The sequence below is a fragment of the Triplophysa dalaica genome, chromosome 18 (genome assembly GCF_015846415.1).
Source record: "Triplophysa dalaica isolate WHDGS20190420 chromosome 18, ASM1584641v1, whole genome shotgun sequence".
Taxonomy (NCBI): Eukaryota; Metazoa; Chordata; class Actinopteri; order Cypriniformes; family Nemacheilidae; genus Triplophysa; species Triplophysa dalaica.
In genome coordinates, this window is record NC_079559.1 from 7901192 (window position 1) to 7924071 (window position 22880).

General features: G+C 37.2%; 4 protein-coding genes across 7 annotated transcripts in view; 2 read left to right on the forward strand and 2 right to left on the reverse strand.

Annotated features, from left to right (window-relative positions):
- LOC130407246 (nephrocystin-4-like) overlaps positions 1-13406 on the reverse strand; it is a 121272-nt gene extending 107866 nt beyond the window's left edge. For 3 of the 4 annotated variants that reach the window (XR_008904595.1, XM_056730007.1, XM_056730005.1), the window contains exons 1-2: positions 12828-13406; positions 12350-12496 (exon numbers count right to left, since the gene is read on the reverse strand). Coding sequence is in view for 3 of the 4 variants with exons in the window: in XM_056730007.1 (XP_056585985.1) it covers positions 12350-12496; positions 12828-12962 (282 nt within the window). In the remaining variant the exon portion in view is untranslated. The remainder of the gene's footprint in view (positions 1-12349; positions 12497-12827) is intronic. The other variant, XM_056730006.1, reaches the window with a different exon arrangement.
- A 253-nt stretch (positions 13407-13659) lies between these two features.
- dffb (DNA fragmentation factor, beta polypeptide (caspase-activated DNase)) lies at positions 13660-16306 on the forward strand. Its single transcript, XM_056729480.1, has 7 exons — positions 13660-13820; positions 13895-14024; positions 14146-14331; positions 14732-14811; positions 14922-15095; positions 15311-15411; positions 15565-16306. Exons 1-7 carry the CDS (start codon positions 13665-13667, stop codon positions 15764-15766), a joined length of 1029 nt encoding a protein of 342 aa, XP_056585458.1. The 5' UTR covers positions 13660-13664; the 3' UTR covers positions 15767-16306.
- Positions 16307-16721: 415 nt separating this feature from the next.
- c18h1orf174 (chromosome 18 C1orf174 homolog) lies at positions 16722-18993 on the reverse strand. The gene is made up of 3 exons (XM_056773121.1): positions 18876-18993; positions 18023-18436; positions 16722-17652 (listed from the first exon to the last, which is right to left on the reverse strand). The coding sequence occupies exons 1-3, from the start codon at positions 18888-18890 to the stop codon at positions 17551-17553; spliced, it is 531 nt and encodes a 176-aa protein (XP_056629099.1). The 5' UTR covers positions 18891-18993; the 3' UTR covers positions 16722-17550.
- Positions 18994-20424: 1431 nt separating this feature from the next.
- b3gnt7l (UDP-GlcNAc:betaGal beta-1,3-N-acetylglucosaminyltransferase 7, like) lies at positions 20425-22662 on the forward strand. The gene is made up of 2 exons (XM_056729602.1): positions 20425-20931; positions 21014-22662. The coding sequence occupies exon 2, from the start codon at positions 21365-21367 to the stop codon at positions 22604-22606; it is 1242 nt and encodes a 413-aa protein (XP_056585580.1). The 5' UTR covers positions 20425-20931; positions 21014-21364; the 3' UTR covers positions 22607-22662.
- The last annotated feature ends 218 nt before the right edge of the window (positions 22663-22880 follow it).

Sequence of the window (22880 nt, forward strand, 5' to 3'; positions counted from 1 at the left end):
TGCATTACACACGCCCTAGAAGACCAATATATGTAAATGAATATAAAGCATAGAAATGGCTTCACAATAAACGGAGACTCCAGGGACTCAAAATAACCTTGTGAAATCGAATTGTATAACAGGGCTTTTGTCGATGAGGTTCTGCTCTGTGCTGATGCAGTCCAACGGATGAGATGCTACACATCTCAACGTTCACTAACAAAGAAAGTCAAATCTGAAGAAGAAAAATATTCAGACCAAGAAAAAAATTGAAATAATGTTTGTTTCAAAACGCTCAACCATCTTTCACTGTAGGGCTGCAAGATATACTGTAATTATCTAAATATCAAATGTGCATATCGCAATGGTTTGCAATAACTGACTGACTTTCATACTTCAGAATTGTGTGTATAGTCAAACTTTTAGGTTTATGCAGACAGTAGAGAGACTGGCAAAACAGAGAGAGAGTGTGCTTTTTTCCCAGAAAGATTATAACATAAATGTTGGTTGTATAATTTTCACAGATTTTATTATTTATCGCTTGTTTGTTATTTATTATTAAAAGATTTTACAAACTTTAAGCAGTACATATAATTTAATATAATTTTTTTTGTCTAATTGTGCATATTAAATTTCACATTATTTATCAAGTTATACTGCATTTCATATAATTTGTGCAGCCCGTTTTCATTGTTTATGCTATTCTAATGCGAACAAATGTAATAAAATTAAATCACTTTAATCCAATACTTTGACAGCCCTAGCAAAATAGCTAGGGTAGTGGAGATTCATTTGTGTGTACCCTCAGAGAGTAAAGAACATTTGTGACCCTGGATCACAAAACCAGTCTTAAGTAGCACGGGAACATTTTTAGTAAAAGACAAAACATACATTGTATGGGTCAAAATGATAGATGCCAAAAATCATTAGGATATTAAGTAAAAATCATGTTCCATGAAGATACTTTATACATTTCCTACCTTAAATATATCAAAACTATATTTTTGTGAGTGGATGTCCTGCCACAGTGTCCCTGATTAACAACTTTAAAGGCCATTTTCTCAGATTCCTGAGTTTTAAACGGTTGTATCTCGGACAGATATAGCCCTATTCTAACAACTCATATATCAAAAGAAAGCTTATTTATTCAACTTTCATATTATGTAAAAATTGACCCATAAGACTGGTTTTGTCATCCAGGGTCACATTTATGTATATTACAGAGGTGTTTACAGTTTACAGTAAATTTATTTAATCGACTATTCTTTAGGGTAAAGCAAGCAGCTAGTATAGTAACAGTTGTAGTTCTATGCGAAATCACTGCAATAGAATCTTGCAATGTTTTTCAGCACACATCACGACATCAATTTACGTCTTCAGTTTTCTGCTCAGAACAACATGAATCATCCTTCAGTCAAAGTGCCCCGGGAGTTTTCTCGCTTTAATTGTGCATGATTGGTCATAATAACATGTCAGGCTTCATTTTTGTGCTATCGTGTCACAAATTTGCATAAACACCAAAACCCTTAAAAACTCTCAACGGGCTAGATGTATCCCAACACACAAGAGTAGCAAATCGATACAAACAACTCAATTAAGTTGAGCAGGATGTGCAAAGGGGTCTGAGGGATAAAAAGCAGTTGATTCAGTTTAAGGGACATCTGTAGCCCGCAGGTAAACTCCACTGACCTCATCGATCCATTCTTCAGAGCTGGCAGGATAACCTGGATTAACCTCCTCTGATCATAACTTTTACCTTCCCTCGCTAACAAGTGTAGGAATTTACACTATCTGGTTAGGTGAAGTGAGATGAGAATATACATTCTGAGTGGAAGGCTTGTTTGGACAGAGAGAAGCCAAATAATTTTGCCAAGGATTAATCGGAGAGTAAGCCACGTGCTGCAGAATCGATTCATTCAAATTCTAAGATGGCTCTGAGAAACAAGTTGAGCATAATGAGTGGAGAGCTGCTCCTTTTGAAGCATTTAAAGGGAATCAGGGCTTATTTAGGTGATTTGCAGAGACCTTAAAGATTTAAAGCCGTGAGCTGTTGAGGCGAGAATAGATCAGAATAGTGGTCAGAATAGTGAGGAAACTAATGACTGTACTGCCCTGAAAATGTATGACTTGCAAATAAATCATTTTCTAATCAGAATTTAGAGTTCAAACTATGGAACTATAAATCTTACGATCTAAAAAGCCCATTCACACCAATAACTATAACTATGAAAAAAGTTAAAATCAAGAGAATAACTGAATCCATGTCACACCATTATTGATGACAAAATCTTTGGGATCGCTTTTAGAACAATAAAAACTTTGACAGCCAAAGAAAGTAATTTCTAAGAAACCGCTGCGTAAAAGCTTATAATTTTTTTTTTTTAAAGGCATAGTTCACCCAAAATTCAAAATTATATCATCATTTACTCGCCCGCGAGTTTTTCCAAACCTGTATAAATGTCTTATATTATAGATATTTTGAAGAATGTGGGAACCAAACAGGTCTGGGGCACCACTGGCTACCATAGAAATTTTCTTTTCCTACAGTGATTAGTGACCTAGAACCAAATTGTTCAGCAGAACAACAAAATTTATACAGGTTTGAAACAACTTGGAGTAAATTACTCAATTTTCTTTTTTGGGTGAACTATCCCTTTAGCATATAATGTAATAGCATCTGTTTGTGTGGACACTTATATACTTTGTTATGATTATCTTTATAGCTATTATTCTTGTTGTGAATGGACCTTTAAAACTCTTCACAATTTAAACAAATCTGGAAAAGGAATCATACTAACCAGTAAGCTGTTGCCCATTCTAGCTTCTTAAAACAGTATGTCATTATTTTATATAATATATTTTATTATTATCCGATATATTTTGCCTATAAAAACCACTATTCTGAAACAGTATCCAAAATGAATGAGTGAGTGGCAGACAGCTGCATTTCCATATGTGGATGTTTTTTGTATGGTGATGTGTGTGTATGTGCCAGTAAAATGTTGATGAGATGGAGAGGAGAGGAGTCTGTTAGGTCTGTGAGGTGTTTGTTTGACTTTGGACTCCATTTACTTTGGCGGTGTTGTTTCTGCAGCTCTGCCCTCAGGCCGAATGCCCACGCTATGGTTTGTTTATTTTGGTAGGAATTGGAGAAGCTCTGCTCACAGCACCCAAATTAAAAATCACGACCTCGACGTCCCGTCGAGGACAGCGTTCAGATTCTTTAGGACGGGTCGAACACAAAAACAAGTCACGCAAACCCAATAACAAACACAGAGTGTTTGACAAGTATTTTAATGAGCAGTGATGTTTTAGGGGTCGAGACAAAGGGAGAGATAAATAAGAAGTATATATAAATAGAAGAGTTAACACAAATCTGGACATTAAAGACTTAATAATGAATGAAAGCTTTTAAGTGATAGTTTGCACATAAATGAAAATTCTGTTAATATTTACTCACCTTTGAGAAATCTGTATCAATTTCTTTGATGAACACAGCTATTTGGAAGAATCCTTATGACCAGACAGATGTTGCCCCCCATTGACTACCACACTATAGGTAATCAAAAGTGCCCCAGAACTACATTCTTCTTCTTTTGTGTTCAACAGAAGTATTTTTTCCAATTATGGGAGTCAATAGGGGGGTAAAATCTGTCTGGTTATAAGCATTCTTCCAAAAATCTTTCTCTGTGTTCATCAGAGCAAAGAAGTTTATACAGATTTGGAACAACTGGAAACTTTTTATGACTTAATTTTCATTTTTGGGGAAGTATCACTTTAACGGGATCGCAGAACACTAAAGAAAATATTTTGAAAAATGTTGGTAACCAAACAATGGTGGTATCCTTTCACTTCTGTTGTATAGACACAAAACCAATGCAAGTCAATGGGTATCACTGATATGCGCTAACAAGCATCCTTCTTTTGTGTTTTTCAGCAGAAAGAAACTCATACACGTTTAAAATTACAAGAGGGAGAGAAAATGATGACAGAATTTTCATTTTTTGGTGAACTATCCCTTTAAGCTGCAAAACATTTTATGGAAAAACAATATTGCAAAAACTTGCCCTGTGACTTTTTCTTAACAGACAAATCCTAATAAATTATAAAGTATGTTTTTGACTTCACAAATATCTCATGTGTTATCTGCAAAACAGATATATTTCAAGAAAGCCCTTTAAATCTATGACCTCTGTACACGAGGCAATTTTTAACTCAAGGCAAACTTGAAATGTTCATTACTTGTACCGAGAGCCCTCATCAGGCAACATATTGCATGTATTTCCTAAGCAATAATCTGTGGACCATTATATATATCTAAAAATAGCCCCAGTCCACATTTGCACCAAAATGATCATGATGAAGCCCTACTTTAATGATCTGGAAAATCTGCTGACACCCCGCACTCGCCACAGGAATGAAATGTAGACTGAACGCTATGGAGAACATGCAAGCGTGCACGCACACACAAACACACGCACACGTGACATCTCCTTCTTCTGCGATGCAAAGGGCATCCATCTCTGTCAGCTGGCTAAATACACAAAATCTCTCAAACATCAGCCTAAGTGCTGCTGGAGATATAGCGATTTCCAGTTTTTCAGTAGAACTTAAATGCATCTAAAAACCTACTAGAGGGTGAAGAGCAGGGATGCAATTTCCAAAGTTGTGCTGTGGATTGAACTGCTGTTTGCACTCACTCAAAGTGACAAAAGCTTCGGGCTAAGACCAGAGACGCAATTAAACATCTTAAAGTTTTTTCTTCATAACATTTCAAAGGGACTATAGGGGCCACAAACAATCCAGTCCTTCCTTGTTTGTGCTCAAGTGCCTGAAACACGATTGACTCATGACTTGACTTTAAACAAACTATATGCACAGAACAGCTAAATGGAAGAGAGCTTTTATGGTCCAGCTGTTCGCAAAGATGTTTTCACAGAAGTTTTTGGTTTGCAAGTCTGTAATGACACAGTATGGGGAAACAAAGCTAAAGGCAAATGAACAAACGCAAATAACTATAAAAAATTGCATAATAAGGACGACCAAATATGCAGGCTTATCCTTTTAAATGCTTCCATTTTTGCTTTTGACATTTTACATAATGTATTTTAGCACAAATTGATGTAGAACTTTGTATAAACTTTAAAGTCAGGTAGATCCCAAGAGATGCCCTTATGCTTGAAAACCGTAAAACCAAGCAGTTATCAATTTTTTTGCAAGGTAATAACTACTTAAACATAAGCAAATTTGAATCAAAGAGAAGCATGCTTCATGTGACTACAATGTGTTCTTTACTTTTTTATGTAATGTCCAAAGTAAAATCAGGATTGTGAGCAATAAAACATTATTAGTAATAATAAAGTTATGCAAAGAGGCTAAAGCTAAATTTAAATTTAAAATGTATTTTGCTAGTTAAATAAATACAAATCTGAATAGACTGAGCCGTGTTAATATATAAAATGGCAAAATAATTTGCTCTCGAGTAAGAGTGAGACACAATTTTGGGTGACAAATCATTGTCGTGAAATAATAAAGAATATCACACACTCTAAACATATGTTGGGTTATTTCTGTCAAGGTGTGGCAGGAGACAGAACCCAGGCCCAGACAGCGTCACAGTAATAAATACTTTAATAAACAAAATGGGGGAAATCAAAACCCACGAGGGGGTAAAACAACATGAAACTTGACAAATTTCAAGAAACAGAGTTGACTTAAACAATAAACTTGACTAAAACTTGACTTGATTGAATGACTAGACTCACACACGTGACTTATTCTTTTATTAACACAAAGTCATACAGAATTGCAAATCGAACAGGTGCAAGACAGCAAACACAAATGCACTAAATAGGGAGCAAATTATGAAGGCAAAAAGTGAGGGGCATGAAACAATAACAAGATAATAAATGAGGAAATGAGGGGGCGGGGTCCATATACGAAACAGGAGAGCACATGGCACACCAAAACAAACAATGGCCATGTGCTTTCACAGAAAACACGTGGGATTGTCACGATCCAGACACAAGACTAGAAAAGCAAGAATGAGAGAGGCAGGATTGTGACTTATTTCAACTCATCGTTGGGTCAAATATGGACAATCCCAACATGTGATTATATTTGACCCAACAATGGGTCGAAACAACAAAGCATATAAATTCATTTTATTAGAACCCAACAACTGGGTCTGTCTATTTTTGATCCAAAATTGGGTTGAAATAAGCCAGCAATGTTTAGAGTGTACATTTTGAAAGCATCACTGCCTGACAAATTGAAAATGTAAAAAAATGTTCGGCCTCTTTTCAGTCACCTGAGTGTATTAACTTTTTAATCTACTATAGCACGCCTCAAATGTCATAAAAGTAATACTTCCAAAGTGAGTCATTACAGCTTTTAGCTTATATATCAGCCAATCATATAGAACCGTTAAATCCATAATGTCACACATCTAAAGACTCTCCTGCTCAAAGACTCCTCTGTATGGTGCTCATGTTTCAAAAACACATAAGAGCAGTCGATCTTTGATTTAAAAGAAAGAACAAATCGCACGCACTCTTAACACATGTAGCAACATTAAGACACAAGTTGCTTTCAAGAGCTTGAGTCTTTAGAGTAGAGAATAAAGAAGGAGAATGGAGAGGTTAGATTGAGACTAGGGTAGAGATGAGGAGAGCAGCAGATGAAGCCATGGGGAGTGCTGATTGAAGAATTACATTCACACTGTGGACACAAAACTATTCTTTTGCGCTCTCTTCACTCTCTTCAAAATATTCTTCAAAGAAATGTTTTCGCTCAGTGCCTCTTATTCCTTCTCTCATCCGCCGAGCACTTTCCCCACTCATCCCTCACATTCTATCTATATTGTAACTGTGCACTTTGTAGAATTCACTTTGTTGATTTCATCTGGATAAACTGGTTGAGCATGGCAAAAGCAATGGCAGATCATGGGATCTATTTCTAGGGAAGGCACAAGCTTGCATAACGTATAGCTTGAATGCTATACATTTGAATGTTCATGAAGCTGAAAGGAGGACATTGAAATGGAACAAAATGAGACTGTTGCCAAAAATATTTTTACATTTTAAAGACATCTAGAAACAAATTGATTGAAATTAAATAAAAAAAGCAAAAAATCTTTTAAATGAATTTTATTTTCAATCAGTCAGGTGTTTGCTTTGCACAGAGACCCTACATCCTGACCACTATCAAGTGGTTAATAAGCTGTTCTAAAAAAAACATTCAAAGGGACAGTTCATCAAAAGTAATAACTTCTGTCATCAGTCACGCAACGTCGAGTTGTTCCAAATCTGTATACATTTCTTTGATCTGATGAACTGTTTTGTAACCAAACAGTTCTTGGCCACCACTGACTACAAAAGAAGGAAAAACTACAATGGTAGTCAAACATATTTGCTTTCCTACATTCTCAAAATAGCTTCTTCTGTGTGTCTGTTTTTTATTCTATGATAGTTAATGGTGGCAAAGAACTGTTAGGTTACAAGCATTCTTTCAAATATTTCTCTCTGTGTTCATCAGATTTGGAACAACAAGTGGGTGAGTAAATTAAGACAGAATTTTCATTTTTGGGAGAACTGTTCCTTTAACCTTATACTCAAAATGTGAATACTGCATCACAACAGCAAACAGGCAACAAATGCTTCTGTCATCATTAAACTTAGAAATACAAAATAATTTTTTGTTTTAAAAGAACTATAAAATAATTATTAGTGTTGCATCACTTTATACTGTGACATTTTTACGCACATTGTAGGCATACGTTTGTACACAGTCTGAAGAAAAATGTTCGTCAAGATGTGGACTCATTATTCAGAGTCCTAAAGATGTAGCACATTTACATAAACACACTATTTAAAAACAGATGCTATAGCATGTCATGTGTGAAAGTTGCTTTGGCTGAAAGCGTCTTCCAAGTGCATAAAATGTAAATGATAAAGATTTTAATCCCCTTCCCTCCTATCTGTCAAGAGCCGCCCTGTGGTTGCGAAGGGCGAGAACGTCTTTAAGGACCGTCTGCTCACAGGGATGTTTGCTTCTCCATCAGCTGAAATATTGATCATTTCCTGGGCGACAGACGAGCCACATATATAATTGAATTGAATCTCTAGGTATTTGTCAGAACGGGTGGAAGAGTTAAAAGGGGTACTGAAACGGCTCTCACAGACTGAGAACGTGAATCATCCCATATGATGGAAAGCCATAGACCTTGCAGTCCAGCCTATTGAATGCTGTGAGAGTTGAAAAGATGAAGATAAGCACCTGACAGGGTGGCTGGCGCTTCTTCTGCCGGGAGCCTTTTATTGGAGAAATCTAGCCTGACTGAATGGATGAATGGATGTCCCCTTACACTACATCATACTGCATTTAAAAAACTATTTTCTCTCAACTAATTAAACAAGAATTTAATGAACTTCTGGCTGTCCATAAAGTATTTCTAATTTGGCACAGACTGTGGGCATAGCACACTAAATAAGCAGTAATAAGTCCTAAAAGTTCTCTACAGAGCGCTGCTGCATGTCATAAAATGTTGTCCTAATTGATCGGACAGATGTGACAGTGTCCAATTAGGTGTAAGTCAATGCTTTAACCCTGTTTAAAGGTTTTAGGGTCAAAGGTCTTTGTGAACTAGACAAGAAGCCTCTTGACAAGTCACGAAGGTAACAATGTAAAGAAGGTAATGTAAAGAAAAGCTTTTACAATAAGGTTATATTTGTTCAACTTAAAGTCGGCATGAAATAAAAAAAATATCATTCTAAATGTTTTACACAGTGTTGTAGTTTAAATTATTTATCTGTGCATATCATTTTTGATTCATTTGCACTTGAACAAATGAACAAAAATGTTAACCTCCCCCCTCAAAACGACCTCTCTTCACTTCCGGTCGGGAGGGGGCTATTTTGTATCATGTTAGCTTTAGCATAAGTAAGTGCATTAACTAACATGAATTTAAAATGAGTAATTTCCTTGTTAAAGGGATACTCCACCCAAAAATTTTAATTCTGTCATGAATAACTTCTTAATACATTAACGTATTGTTAACAAATACAACCTTATTGTAAAGAGCATACCTTTGTATCCTTTATATTATCTAATTATTACACAAAAACATTTTTAAAAAATCATTTTCAAATCAGCAGAATGTCCCAAAACAAAGTTTAATAAAAAAACAAATATGTTGACAATTGCAGGGCAACAAAACATAATTGTGAGGAATGTAAAATTTAGGAAAAAGTGCTAGTGGTATGTGCAAACAAAGCTTTGAAATGAATAATTTTTCATATTACAGCAAAGAGAACGTGACTATTCACTTTTTGCTTTACAGTAATGCATTTGGGAGAAAAGTGCTAAACGTTCCAGAAAAATGATGTCACAAGGCAATAATAATAGAGTCTTTAAAATAAATGTCTTGTTGGGATGAAATTTGATCTGGACATTTCCCTGCGAGATTCTACCACAAAGCTATGAGTATATAAACACAGTTCCCTGTTAATACTTTCTTTCTTACAGCACACAAACAGTGAGCCCAGACACAGAGGGAATGAATGGAATAGCCTGACTCTTCTGAACCTAGCAACACTTTTCCATCTGTGTGACAGGACTGCCCTCTACAGGCCACGGTGCTTTATGGTCCCAACATGCACAATCTGTGTTTCCCAGGCACTTGAGCACAACCTGTGATTTATGAGCTTTAAAAACGCTGGACGTGAGCAAACGGCAGGCCGGTGTTACACTCCAACATCCCCAGCAGAGGAAACATCTCATGAGGTTCCATCAGGAGTTACAACTTCAATGATTCCTCCAGAAACTAAGCAGCATCTTGTGCCGTAATGATGAGGGTGAAAATCCAATTGAAAATCTTCGTTAAATTAGACTTAATCCAACAAACCAGTTCCGTTTCACCTAAATCAACAGAGACATTCAAATCTAGCAGCCTTAAACTGAAGGTCAATGAGAAAATTACATCTACTAACCTCCCCACACAAACATCCGTTTTGTCATAACATGCCTCTATTGGAGCCGGGCCGGGGGGATATTCCCACTTTAAATCTATTCCTTTATAATCACTCCCTGTGTTTGGCATGTTTCTCTGCGGCGTATATTAAAACAGATCCATCATGCCTGACAGACCTTATGTGATCTCACGGTCCCTCCTCTGCATTGTCACTGCTCCTGGGGTTTTGGAGAACAAGCTGAACAGCAGACGTTTTATTTTGCTTTCCCGTTCACAGAGTTGGAAATCAACACATGACTATTTCTAAACGAATAACTCACGCTCGGTGTGTAAGACAGCAGAAAATGAATTAGCCTTGCTAATGAGCGAATAACATGGTGTGCAGGGCGACGCAATCATGTAACCGATGATTAGATAACAAAAGATGTAAACGCTTGACAGGCGAGTAAAAGGGCCACGCAATTTTCAATGCAATATTCAGATCCACACGGCTGTTTAGGAAGAGATGTTTACATATGATATTACGGGTTGAGGGCAAACGGGGCATGCTCCAGACGTTAGATGTGGTCTGATTCACAGAACTGACATTTTCAAGAACTTTATTTTCACTCCATGGAGCCGAAAGACCATAATAGGAAGATTTAAGGGAATTACAGAGGTGGCAGGCATGTGCAGTCTTCTGGAGAGTAAATTCACAGCATCAGATGCGGGCCGTTATTGTGCTCGCTCAGAGAGGCCAGAACACGTCTATCATCTGTAATAAACTGGGCTGGGTTCAGTTTGTGTTTTCTGTTTACTGCCAACACTGATCATTTGAACCGGAACAGAAACAAAGTGAAGTGAATCAAAGAAAAAAATTGCCCTTATTCTGTGCTTCAGATAGCTTGGTACTTTGGCCCTTAGGACCAAGTCAACACTAAAGTAATACTAGTTTTTCTACAGTAGTTTTTCCACATTCTAAATTACTTCAACATATTTGAACAATAAACCTTAAAACTTTAAAGCACCATTTGGCTATTCCATCCAAAAGTCCACTTTAAGATAAAAAAATCCAAATGTTTTCACCGTAAGAGGTCGATGATTGGTGGTTGGCCCATGTGAAGTCTCTCTTAAAGTTTTTTAAGCATTTTTTGTGTGTTTTTAACGCACAATTGCCCATAAACAGTTAAGTGACTTGCCACATCCATAACGTAATCGTCACAACCATAATTCCTAATAAATGGACACATGGAAATTAAAAATATATATATTTTGTGGTCTATAAATGAAGAGCCATCCCTTCTCAATTTGTTGGGTATTATTGCTTCTGTTCTGTGTATTTTAATTCATTGCTGTGTCTCAAAAAAGTGCTTCCTTTTTGTCACAGGACATGAATATTTTCCTCCCTGAACAACTTGAAAACTTATCTCTAGACTAATACTTTTCAGATGTCTAGACTCTGTCATCAGGGGTTTAGTTAAATACAAACAGATGATTAAATATATTGGTAATAAATATGCTCTCTGAGAAAGTTCTGACTCACATCTTTGTTCTAATGCTTATAATCTTATTGAAACCTGAATCACAGGTTAATGAAATGAAGAAAAAAAAACTTGAATGCTGCAGTAATTATTTTATTTTGCTCAAGCCCCGTAAATGTCTTTCTGAACTACACAGTAAATACATTTTTGTCCAACCTAAGGCTCTCTGAAATGAGAAATATCCCTGCACTAATACCACCTGCCACCCAAAGCAGAAAATTATAGTTTAATGTTGTGAAGCAAAAGTCTAAACTTTCTTGTTTCAATAGGAAATATCTAATTAACACAAGAAAGAATTCAAATCGAGCACAGGGTCCATTGATATTTAACATATTCACATTAAAAATATTCCATAAAGCAGTGTATTCAATAGACACCTTAGCTGCTGTATTTAAATTAGTATCAAGAAAAGTTACATTTCACTGGCACAGGCACCACTGACATTTTGGTACCATGACAACCCTAGCTACAAAAATGGAATAATACATTGCCCTAGTGACATAATAGAAAGCCTGTTTTTAAGTACACCCACACATAACCATTCGAACAAATCAGAACTATATAGATTTCAACACTGACAGGAATCAATCATAGATCTGTGAAACTTGAAACTGCCCTCCAGTCCTGTAAAATTCCCAGTTACAGAGTGAGACAACAAGAAACTAGATAAAATGACAAGTTCCAAAGACAAGCTTCTTTCTCAAGCTTGAGACAGCTTAATTGTAAAGATCTCTTCAAGGAAGTTCCAAACAACCGAAGTGCTACAGTTGTCACTATAAAGGGTTCACCTCTTGACACGGGATACGGCATTGGGATGAGCGCTTCTGAATGAGCACAGGAATCTCTGTATCATCAGTCAGTATGAAATAAATCACTCTACCTCATTGAAGAGCACTCGACCGGGCTGACCCACTGTGCCACTGACAGAGTGTGAGCCGCTCTTCCACGTGCGTCCAAAGAAGTGCTGGTGACCCGAGTCGTACAAGGTCACTTGCAGCTGACACCCTTGTGCATGGGACTCCTCTGACTGTTGCCATGCCAACCAGAGGATGGGAACGGTGGACAAAAGAGAAGTACTATCATCAGTCTTTATAATCAATGACTTGCTAGGCTTCTCAGGGATGTTTAAGTGACATGACATTTTGAGTCGTGACAGTAGTGTACTGCAGTGTGACATGGGTGAATTTATATTAAACTAGTAATATGTTGCTTAAAATGATTTGAAATAATATAATTAAGTCACCCAACATTAAAAGTAATTAAAATCTGGGGAAAAGAATGTCAATGTTGTATGTTAATAACCGTATTTTATTTTCTAGTGAACTAAAAATCACCATTAATCTAAATGAAATATCCACCTGTTCTACGTGAAGTCCATCGATCTGCTTGAAGACCAGCTTGAGGCCTTGAGAAGATACTCGAGCTTGTCGGGCAGTTTGACTGTGAGGTGGGATCACACGGTTTCTTTCGAAAACCTCTTTCCACTGAGACATGTGTGATTCTTCACTTCTATTAGGCAAACTCTCAGTGGCTGTCGGTCAGTTGACGTCAATGTTCCTTGGCAAACATCCCTAAAATCGTTTGAATGGATGTAAAATCACTCCCGCAGGCGTTACTTCACTAACATCAGATACGGAGTGTAGATGCTAAATCACACTGAGACTTGTGTAGCCTCTCATTCATTCCAATCTCTGCAGCACACAACAGTTTCGCTATTTCCTTCTCCTGTTACCGCTTTCTCCGCATGTATCGATCAGAATAACGGGTCAAATTTACTGAATAACTCGTTCCGACATTAAGAGACTGAAATGAGTGCCCGTTTACCGTATAAGCCTAGCTAGCTGTCAGGAACAGGCATCTAGTTGTTGCCATAGCGTTGTCAGCCGTTGCCAGGGTGAAGTAAAGAGCGGTTTGCCGCGCTTCTTCTGCACGAGTGTGAAGAAGTGCGAGAGCGGTTATTTACCGCCCCCTCGTGGACCGGGGTGTTTGGAAACCATCATGCTGTTTAAAAAACAAATAAAATAACTAAGAAATCATTGAGTCATTTTTGTTGTATAAAATGTATCATTGTATAATTTATTCCCAACCATAATTTGATGGTAGCATGGTTTTATGATGTTAAAATGTAGTCATGTTGTTTTAATGCATGTCCTCAAGATGGCAATATAGTTGTTTTGATCGCTGGCAAAAGGCAAATGAGGAAGTTTGTATCAGAGGGGAAAAGTACAGTAAATATGCATAAAACAAAACCCAAACTTTTTAAGATAAGAAGTGCCAACAATGCTAAAAAATACGGAGTTGCGGCTGTTTGCTTAAAAGAGCTTATTAAAAAGGGGTGTCATTTATTAAAGGTAATCGTCATCAATCTCCGCGACATGTCATTTAAAAGAGTTTTGTTTACAAATGTATTCATGTTGTTTTACAGGCATCCAGCATCGGTGTACATGTCTGCTTATACGAAGATGGAACAGTAGTTACCGAAGATTATTTCCAAAATCTCCCTGATAATACAGAACTTGTTCTCCTCTCAGAGGGAGAAAGTTGGAACTATGGTTGTGAGTTATCTATTTCATTAATAGAATATAGGCTTCTGAAAATAATAAACAAGCATATTGCTTTTGAAGATTTGATGTCTTAAAATGCTCTATTATGACATATGGCTTTTCAATTCTGCAGTTGTTTATGAAATAAATCAAGTCCTAGGTTTGGATAGACACACAGAGCTGCTGATCGATGCCGCCAGGACTCTTCTGTCGGATGAACATTCTCCTAAACGACGCAAAATATTTGGAGACCTTCTGAGAAATCTGAAGGACAATTCAGAGGTGGAGAGCAGAGGAGAAGATAAGGAGTGGTTTGAAGGCAATTGGGTTTTTATTAGATTTTATTGACTTTTCTTCAAAAATGAGAGGCATCCATCGATTTACACTGCTGACATGTGAACACGTGACTTTATTTCACATTGTAATATAAGGGAGATCTTGAACCACAGCTAATAGAAGTGTTGACTTTAAATACTTGAAATGATATATCGAATCAATTTGATTGATACGACAGTATTTTCTTTGTTTATAGAATGATATGAACATACAAAAGTAATCTTACACTTATCGTATGTCTCTTGAAGATCTTTAGTTTATCATTAAGCTTCCCACAGATATATATACTAGGATACTTTAAGTCGACATGTTTACAGTAAATTGCCTTTTGTGTTCAATGCATGTGAATGCTTTCTCAGTCTTCCTCGATGTTTTAAACTTAGGAATCCATGTCCGGTTTAAGACCAAGTCTGCGTACATGAAATATAACTGTGAGAGCAGAATTCGTGGATATTTGAAAGAGGTGCTGGACTATTTCTTTTACTATTTGATCTTTTATTATATTTAGTTTACATGCCGTGAGGGAAAGCATAACCTGCAGTCATTCTAAATGAGATTATGTTTGGTCTGTAGGTTGATGGACAAGCAAAGGTCATTTCCAATGCCAAGACAAAAAATGAATATAAAAAGGTGGCCGAGATATTGGCAGAGAAACTGAAGGCCGAGCGCTACAATGGTGCTTACTTTGATCGATCAGAGAAAGACGTCCACAGGCTGTGTACTGAAGAAGGCTGGTTCTCCTGCCAGGTACTGCGATTCATTCACATGATCTGTGATTTCTGATAGATCTTAAGTCTCATTCAGCCAAGCACATTTCCCTTTGAAGTTTAACATAAATCAAACATTGTCTTAACTCATCTTGCTGTTCTAATTGGGGTTGATAACTCAGTGGCTGCTTTTGTCCCACTGGTAGAGTACTGTACCTTTTTTTATGAGACCAAAAAATACTTGTACTCCAACAGGGTGCCTTTGATGTGAAAGAGTGCACATATCTCCATTCAATAAACCCATATGGGAACCGTGAAAGCAGAATAATTTTTAGCACCTGGAATCTGGACCACATGTGAGTTTTGTTAAATATGCTTTTTCAAACATTTGTAATATGTATAAGTCATAAAATGCATTTTTGAATGGGGGAATAGGATTATGGAATGAAAAGACAAGTTTTCAGTTATATTAACTAATTGTTGTTTGTATACTCAAATCTGTTCTTCAGAATAGAGAAGAAGAGAACTGTCATCCCCACTCTTGTTGAGGCACTGAAAAAGAAAAACAGCAGTGAAATAAATCTGGATTACTTTTACAAATTGCTGTTCACAAGAGAGAATCTCAAACTTGTTCACATCGTCTGCCATAAGAAAGGGGCCCATGAGCTCAACTGTGATCTACGAAAAACCTACAAACGGGTCAAGAAATGAATAGGACCTTTATAATCTTTTTATGAAATATGCAGCTTAGTATGCAGATTGTAGCTTCGCTGAATCACGAGCACTGGTTCAAGTACTAAACTTCTCAGGGCTATTTTTATCTTTTTATTATTATTTGGCTACATTGTGCTTCAAGTTTGCAAATGTTGTTATTGTAAATTTAAGTTCAACTTTTTTGCACCAATGCAATATCTGTCTATAAGCCAATAGAAAAACTGTCCCAGGGCTTTTTAACTGTAATTTTATATTTGTAAATTCCATAAATATGCATTTTATTGATTTATTTAAAGAATTTAAAAAGTTTCAAGAGTCATTGGTTTTAATCCTTTCATGTTTAGATGTTTACAGCCTGTAGCCAAAGAACTTTCCATCAAAAAATTTGATAAATATTGCATCATCAGCTATTGTGTGCATGTTTGGGAACAGAATGTCTTGTACAACACACATCCATAGAACCCTCATCACAAAGCAGTTCTATTTCTTTATACCAAAATGCAATCATTCAAAAAAAATTCAAAATAGTTTAACATTTCTCGCATGAACCCTTGAGTTTTATTATTATTCTTCGATTATTAGAATATTTCATCCAAACCACTAAAATGGAATTACATATAAAGAAAATGATCAACACAACTCAGTTTCCATTAATGAGGTTTATTTTCTCTGGACGGAGTATTGTAGCTTCTATATGATAATGCATTTAAGATCTGACATTAAATTCACAGAGAAATTTCATGTCCTATGCATACAAGGCACTTGGTAGCAAAAATTTGATTCATCATTTCAACAATATATAAAAAACGTAAATCAGAACTTTGTACATGGCATAAAAACTCTATTTTAAAATTTTAAAGTTAGTGCAAATGCGGTCTAATTAAATTATACAAATATCTCAAACATCGATAAATTTATCCTGGAGGACTTGTGTGCACACAGGTCGTAGTACTCCATTTAAAATTTTTACTTTTCATTTACATTAAAAACTCCTGACAAACAGGACTTCATTTGAGGTTTTAAACCTATAAAAAATATTTACATATCAAAGAACACAGAAGTAGCATACTATTATTTCCAATTACACAGCACCAAATCTTAAGCATATGTCTGTTTTTCCAAAACAAATCTTATCATTCTCAACAGAGAATTTTTTTAAAGTGCCAAATTCTCAACATTAGAAGTATACAAACTATTGTTCAAATTGCTTACAACGTCTGAACAGTAAATTTGTCCTACATGAGGCACTTGACTGATGACTATCTGTATAGAAACTTTTTTTAATTTGTTGATTAAAGAGCATATCAAGGAAGGACTAGTGGTAGATAAATTAGGGCTGGCCAGTGTTACAGGATCAACTTACAAACTATTCAGTTTGTCGTATTATACAACTTCCATTAGAACCAGAACAAAATCCCTCTTCCTGTACAATCTTTTAACCCTACACGAGTATGGTACACGTGTAAAGTTCTTAAATTTATAACTGGAGCCGCAATGATAAAACACTTTCTGTATCGCTATTGTACCTCATTTCATAAAGATAAAATGACCACATGAATGATTACTCATCATGATATCCAGAGTGCCCAATTCTTGCTTTACACATACTCCGTTGTCTCGATGCAGATAAAACAAGGGTTTTAAAATAAAATAACTCACTTCACCAATTATGCAAATTTTAACATCTGATTCGGTCAATTTGCTGGACTCCGTCAGACTCAATGTCCAGACTGTGGCATACTGAGTATGTGTAGCTTAAGCTCTGTCTGTGAAAGTGATGCTCATAGCTGCTCGTCTTCACTGTCCTCTTTGGCATAAAAATGCTGACTCCTGTACTCCTTCCGACTCATCCTCTTGCTGCCTGGAGATCTGCGTTGGTATTCCTAAAACAACAGCAATATTTCACACAAAAAAAATTGTGGTAACTTTTGAACATGAATTGTTCACATAATGATGGTCAACTGGATGCTTTCTGTATTTCTACTAAGAATCTATACACCTTTGCTCCAATAATCCTTCCGTGGTCATTTCTTGTCATTTTATCTTATTACTACGGCGTAAACAAATCCATTTGGTAGCATGTCATTTATTTGGATAATTAAACATGACAAGAGTTATAGGCTACTACTGGGGCAAAGGGTCAAGAAACTGCCTAAGGCATCTAATAGGCTGAATATGGTGTTATCTTGCTGCAGATCTACACCGGTATGAAAATAAACAATTGCACCTGGACCCAAATCTGTTTAGCTTTACCTGAACAACATCCATGTTCCCAAAGAACTGTTCCACCGGGAAAATGTGATTGCTGTCCTCGTCGACGAAGATCCCCGGGTCTACCCGTGTCTGGGAACCGCAAACGACCGTCTGGTCCATTTTCGCCTCTGTAGAGCTGCTCGTGCGGCAGTGCGTCAAAACGCTAGAATTCTCTTTACCGCGCTGTTCTTTCCCACGTCGAGCGTCGCTCGAAATCTTTTTACCGGGCGGAATTTTGACGTTTTCGTTCTCATTCGCGCTGGCGTTTTCGTCTCCCTCGCCGTGAAACGGACTCTTTGGGAAGCGTTTGTCCTCTTCGCCGTCGCCAGCCATCTGTCGCGCTCTGCTCGCGTTCAAGATATCAGACGCTGATCTCTGCACCAAACGGCGCAGGATTCTCCTCTTTTCTGCTCGCTGTAAATACAAAACGAATATGAAATATTAGCGCTCTTTTGAATGTGTTTGGCACTTTGTTACGATACAACGAGAACTGCAGCAGACAGACGGAAACTGTGGGGAGGGGTTGGTGGGGTTGGTGGGGAAGATACTGACAGTGACCTTGACTGAACTTTTCACACCGGGCGGGTTTAAAGTGACAGCGCCGCACCCTCGCAGTGACATTGTGAAACGAGACGTGTCTGTTTTCGTTAAATAATAAAATAATTCACAATGATGTATCAGTTTCCCAAGAACCGAAAACATTGCCGCTCGGAAATGGGGACCGAGACGAAACCAATCGTGCACTTTCTTACTTATAATGAGCATCTATTGCACCAAGAAAACAACTTTTATGAAAGAAAACAACTTTTATGAACGAAAACAACTTTTATGAACGAAAACAACGTACGCTTACCTGCTTTTCCCTCATTTAAAATTTGGGCGTCTACACCGAGCGCGTGGAATCCTGCGAGTGTTTATCTCCGGTGACAGCTTAAGCTCCACCTACCTCCGATAAACTACGTAAGAAGAGTCACGAGATGGGCGGAGAAAAAATAAAACTTGTTTTTAGGCAGGCGACCACCCAGCCAACAATTTTTGGTTCCCAGAACGTTCCAGAACGTTGTTTTCTAAAGTTCATTTTTGGTTCTCCAGGAAAGTTTTCTTTACGGAAATAGAACGTAAGTTTCTGGTTCCCATAACGTTCTGCGAACCAAAAACTAATGTTAGGAGAACGTTCCCCAACAAAATATGTTTCTCGGGTCCGTTTGGCCTCACTACACGACAGTAATGAATAATGTTACATGCTGTGCTTTTATCCATCGCTTATCTAATTAAAATAAGTAAAATACATCATCCCACACAATGCAGGATGAAATCAATGCATTATATTATTCTTTTTGCCTAATAATTCCTTCTTCATTACTGAAGAAACTTAACATAATTTTCGATTTAAACAGCTTAGTAACGTTATATCATTCCTGTAGGCCTACCTCAACATTAGACATTATAGATATTTAAATAAAAGAACCAATGACTTCAACAAAATGTTAAGAGCAGATTTTTGTTGACAGAAGAATAACATTTAAGTGAAATATTTTCAGTCTAACGATATTCTTGTCTCACCACAGAAGTAACGTTATAGCGCGGCTCTGTCTTTAGATTTAACAATGAAGTTTCAGTCCTAACATCATGGTCTGTCAATCGAAAATCACGAAAATATACGTTTACTCTCAAATCTGTATGTTGTTAAATAGAAAAGATGAATAAATAAATAAATTAACGTGTTAGTGGGTGAGGTAAAACGAAATTACCCTTAATTTTTAAATGACGGGAGTGCGCGGCAGAGCGGAGAATGCACGTGCTCGAGCATTTGGTCAGTTAATATGATCTTATATTTCTGCTATTGCACATGTCACTGACGTTTACCAGTTTTGACTATTTTTACCATTAAAAAGTAACCTAAAAAGAACCATCAGGGAACGTTACTTTCTGGTTATTTTCTGGTTGCAAAAACATGACCATCAGGGAACGTTATTTTCTGGTATTTAAAAAAAAACCAGCCTGCAACGTTCTGGGAACGTTATTTTCTGGTTGCAAAAACCCCCTGAAAAGAACGTTCTTAGAACGTTTCCAAAATAACAAAAAGGAACCAAAAACGAACGTTAGGGGAACGTTCTGTGTTTGCTGGGCTACAGCTTGAACCCACGTTAGATTTATCGATGAAAGATGTAAAATAATACAACTCACATACTGTATATGTTTATGCATATTATGTTTTTATGTTAAGTTTTTTATTGTCATAAGTAACAAAAGACCGCCCTATTTAACTTAAACAGAAAGGCTTCTTAGGCTACAAAAAGTTTTTGCAAAATTGAAATTGTGGCAAATTGTCACACATCGTCTCTGTGGGCCTTTACTGGTATTGTGATAAGTTCTATTGGTGAGATGTTGTTGGTGTTTCTGTTAGATCTGGCAGACAGAAATACACAGAATATAGCCTACCATTTAATGCTACTGGAATAATGCCCAAAACAAACTACAATGAATTTTGTTATAGGTTTAATGGTAAACAGCTGACATTCCATACATTTATCAATTACAATATCTGTTGAACAGGACGACATTTTGACTCCTTTTGCTCCTTTTGCTTTTAAAATTGCCTAATAAAAACAAAGCATGCCCTATAGGCCAATGTGTATTTATAACTGTATATTTGTTTTCTATGTAATTACAGACCAAATGCAAATCTTGTCCCAATCCTTCAACAGAGTCAACAGTCCAACAGAGTTAGGATAGTCAAAATTCTAAAATTCACTTTAATCTTAGTATGTGACAAATTTCTTTCTTGTTCTGCATAGATATCAATAACCACAAGGGGGCGCTAAATACTAAACTTCTTGTTAACGCAGGACCAGTGCTTCTAACTGCTTCATTCATCATCTTGTAGTATGTGTATGTGATGGGGAGAGGTATGTTGTGCTTTATTTGAGAAAATGTTTCATATATTGGACTGATTACAATTCATGCTTAATATTCAAGTGTTTTGAATAGGTTGATGCCCTCACACGCTTGGCCAGCTGTCATGTGTAACCAGAGAGCCCGTCGTATAGGTATTGTGGGGAGTGTCCTTGTCGTGGAGGTGTAAGGAGAGCAGACAAGCGATTGTTGTACAGGATGACCACCTCCCGTTATTGGCAGTTTAACGATGGAACTTGACGAGAGCAGGACCTGTTGCTATAGTTTATGAAATAACACCAAAGTTACAGGCATATGAAAAAAGCGCATCCTTTCCAGCATTATAACAATGCTCCATAATGGACGGTTTGTTTTTTCCAGAGGAATTGGGAAATTAATAACAGCGGACATTTTATATACTTCGTCAGGAAACCATCTTCACACCAAATGAACTGCTTTATAAACAACCTGAGGACGTGCGTAATGGAATTCTTCTTTAAAAAGAAGAAGAATTTAAGAACTGCGGTAAGCTTGACTTTGGCGTTTGCAACTTTACTTATGCTTCAGAAATTAATACCGGTGGATACGAACATCAAAGTCGGGCTGAAAAACAAGAAATGCGGACCCGAATGTCTCCCATTCAACGGCAACAGAATGCGGAGCTTCGAAAACGCATCCCAATTACGCGGAGGTGCTTTCGAACCTTTGGAAAACCCCATACTTACAAGTTGGGATGTGCAAAGTATTAACTGTACAGAAAACTCCACGATGAGGAGCCAGGGCTGGTTTCGCAGTTTAAATCCAAGGTTTCATCAGTTTGTCCTGCGCAGACACTGCAGATATTTCCCTATGTTGTTAAATCATCCTGAGAAGTGTGGCGGTGACGTGGATCTTCTTGTGGTTGTAAAGTCGGTCATTGAAGAACATGACCGACGAGAGGCCGTGCGCAAGACCTGGGGTAAAGAACAGGTCATCCGGGGAATGAACATCAAAACTTTATTTCTATTGGGCACTCCGTCGACTGGCAAAGACGCACGAAATTTACAAGCGCTGGTTAAGTATGAAGACCGAACGTACGGGGACATACTGCAGTGGGACTTCATGGACACCTTTTTCAATCTCACCCTAAAGGAGGTTAATTTTCTGAGGTGGTTCAACATCTACTGTAGTAAAGTACCGTTCATCTTCAAAGGAGATGATGATGTGTTTGTCCACAGCAAAAACCTGGTGGAACTTATTGGTTTTAAAATCGAGGAGAACAAGGTGAACAATCTCATCGTTGGAGACACCATTTTTAAAGCCAAACCGATCAGGAACCGTCAAAGTAAATATTTCATTCCTAAAGAGCTGTATGACAAACCTTATCCACCCTATTTGGGTGGAGGTGGATTCCTTATGTCCTCTAAAGTGGCCCACAGGCTGTTTATGGTCAGCGAGAACGTGGAGCTTTATCCGATAGATGATGTGTTTTTGGGCATGTGTCTTCAGAGGTTGCACATTACCCCTGAGCTCCATCACGCCTTTAGGACATTCGGGATCATAAAGCGTAAAGTGACCCCTTTGAACAGGGAGCCTTGCTTCTTCAGGAACCTCATCGTGGTGCACAAACTTGCTCCTCAGGAGCTCTTGAGAATGTGGAGCCTTGTACAAAATGAGGACCTTGTCTGTGCCAGAAAAATTGTTCTCTGAAATTGTTATATAATCCGGACAAATATTTATATAATAAAAAACATTTTTTACTACAAGGCATGCATGGGGTCACATACTTGCTGATGAATTTTTTGTATTGTTACCAGAGCCAATAAATCCCAAGTTATGAAAATGTCTTGCCCTTTATCTATATTATATATTTATATTGTATTATTTATGAATTTGCCAGATAGATTTTTAGATATCAATATTCACAATGGCCAAATGAAAACATGCAGTAATGCAGGCAATCGTCACTAGTGGAGATCAAATT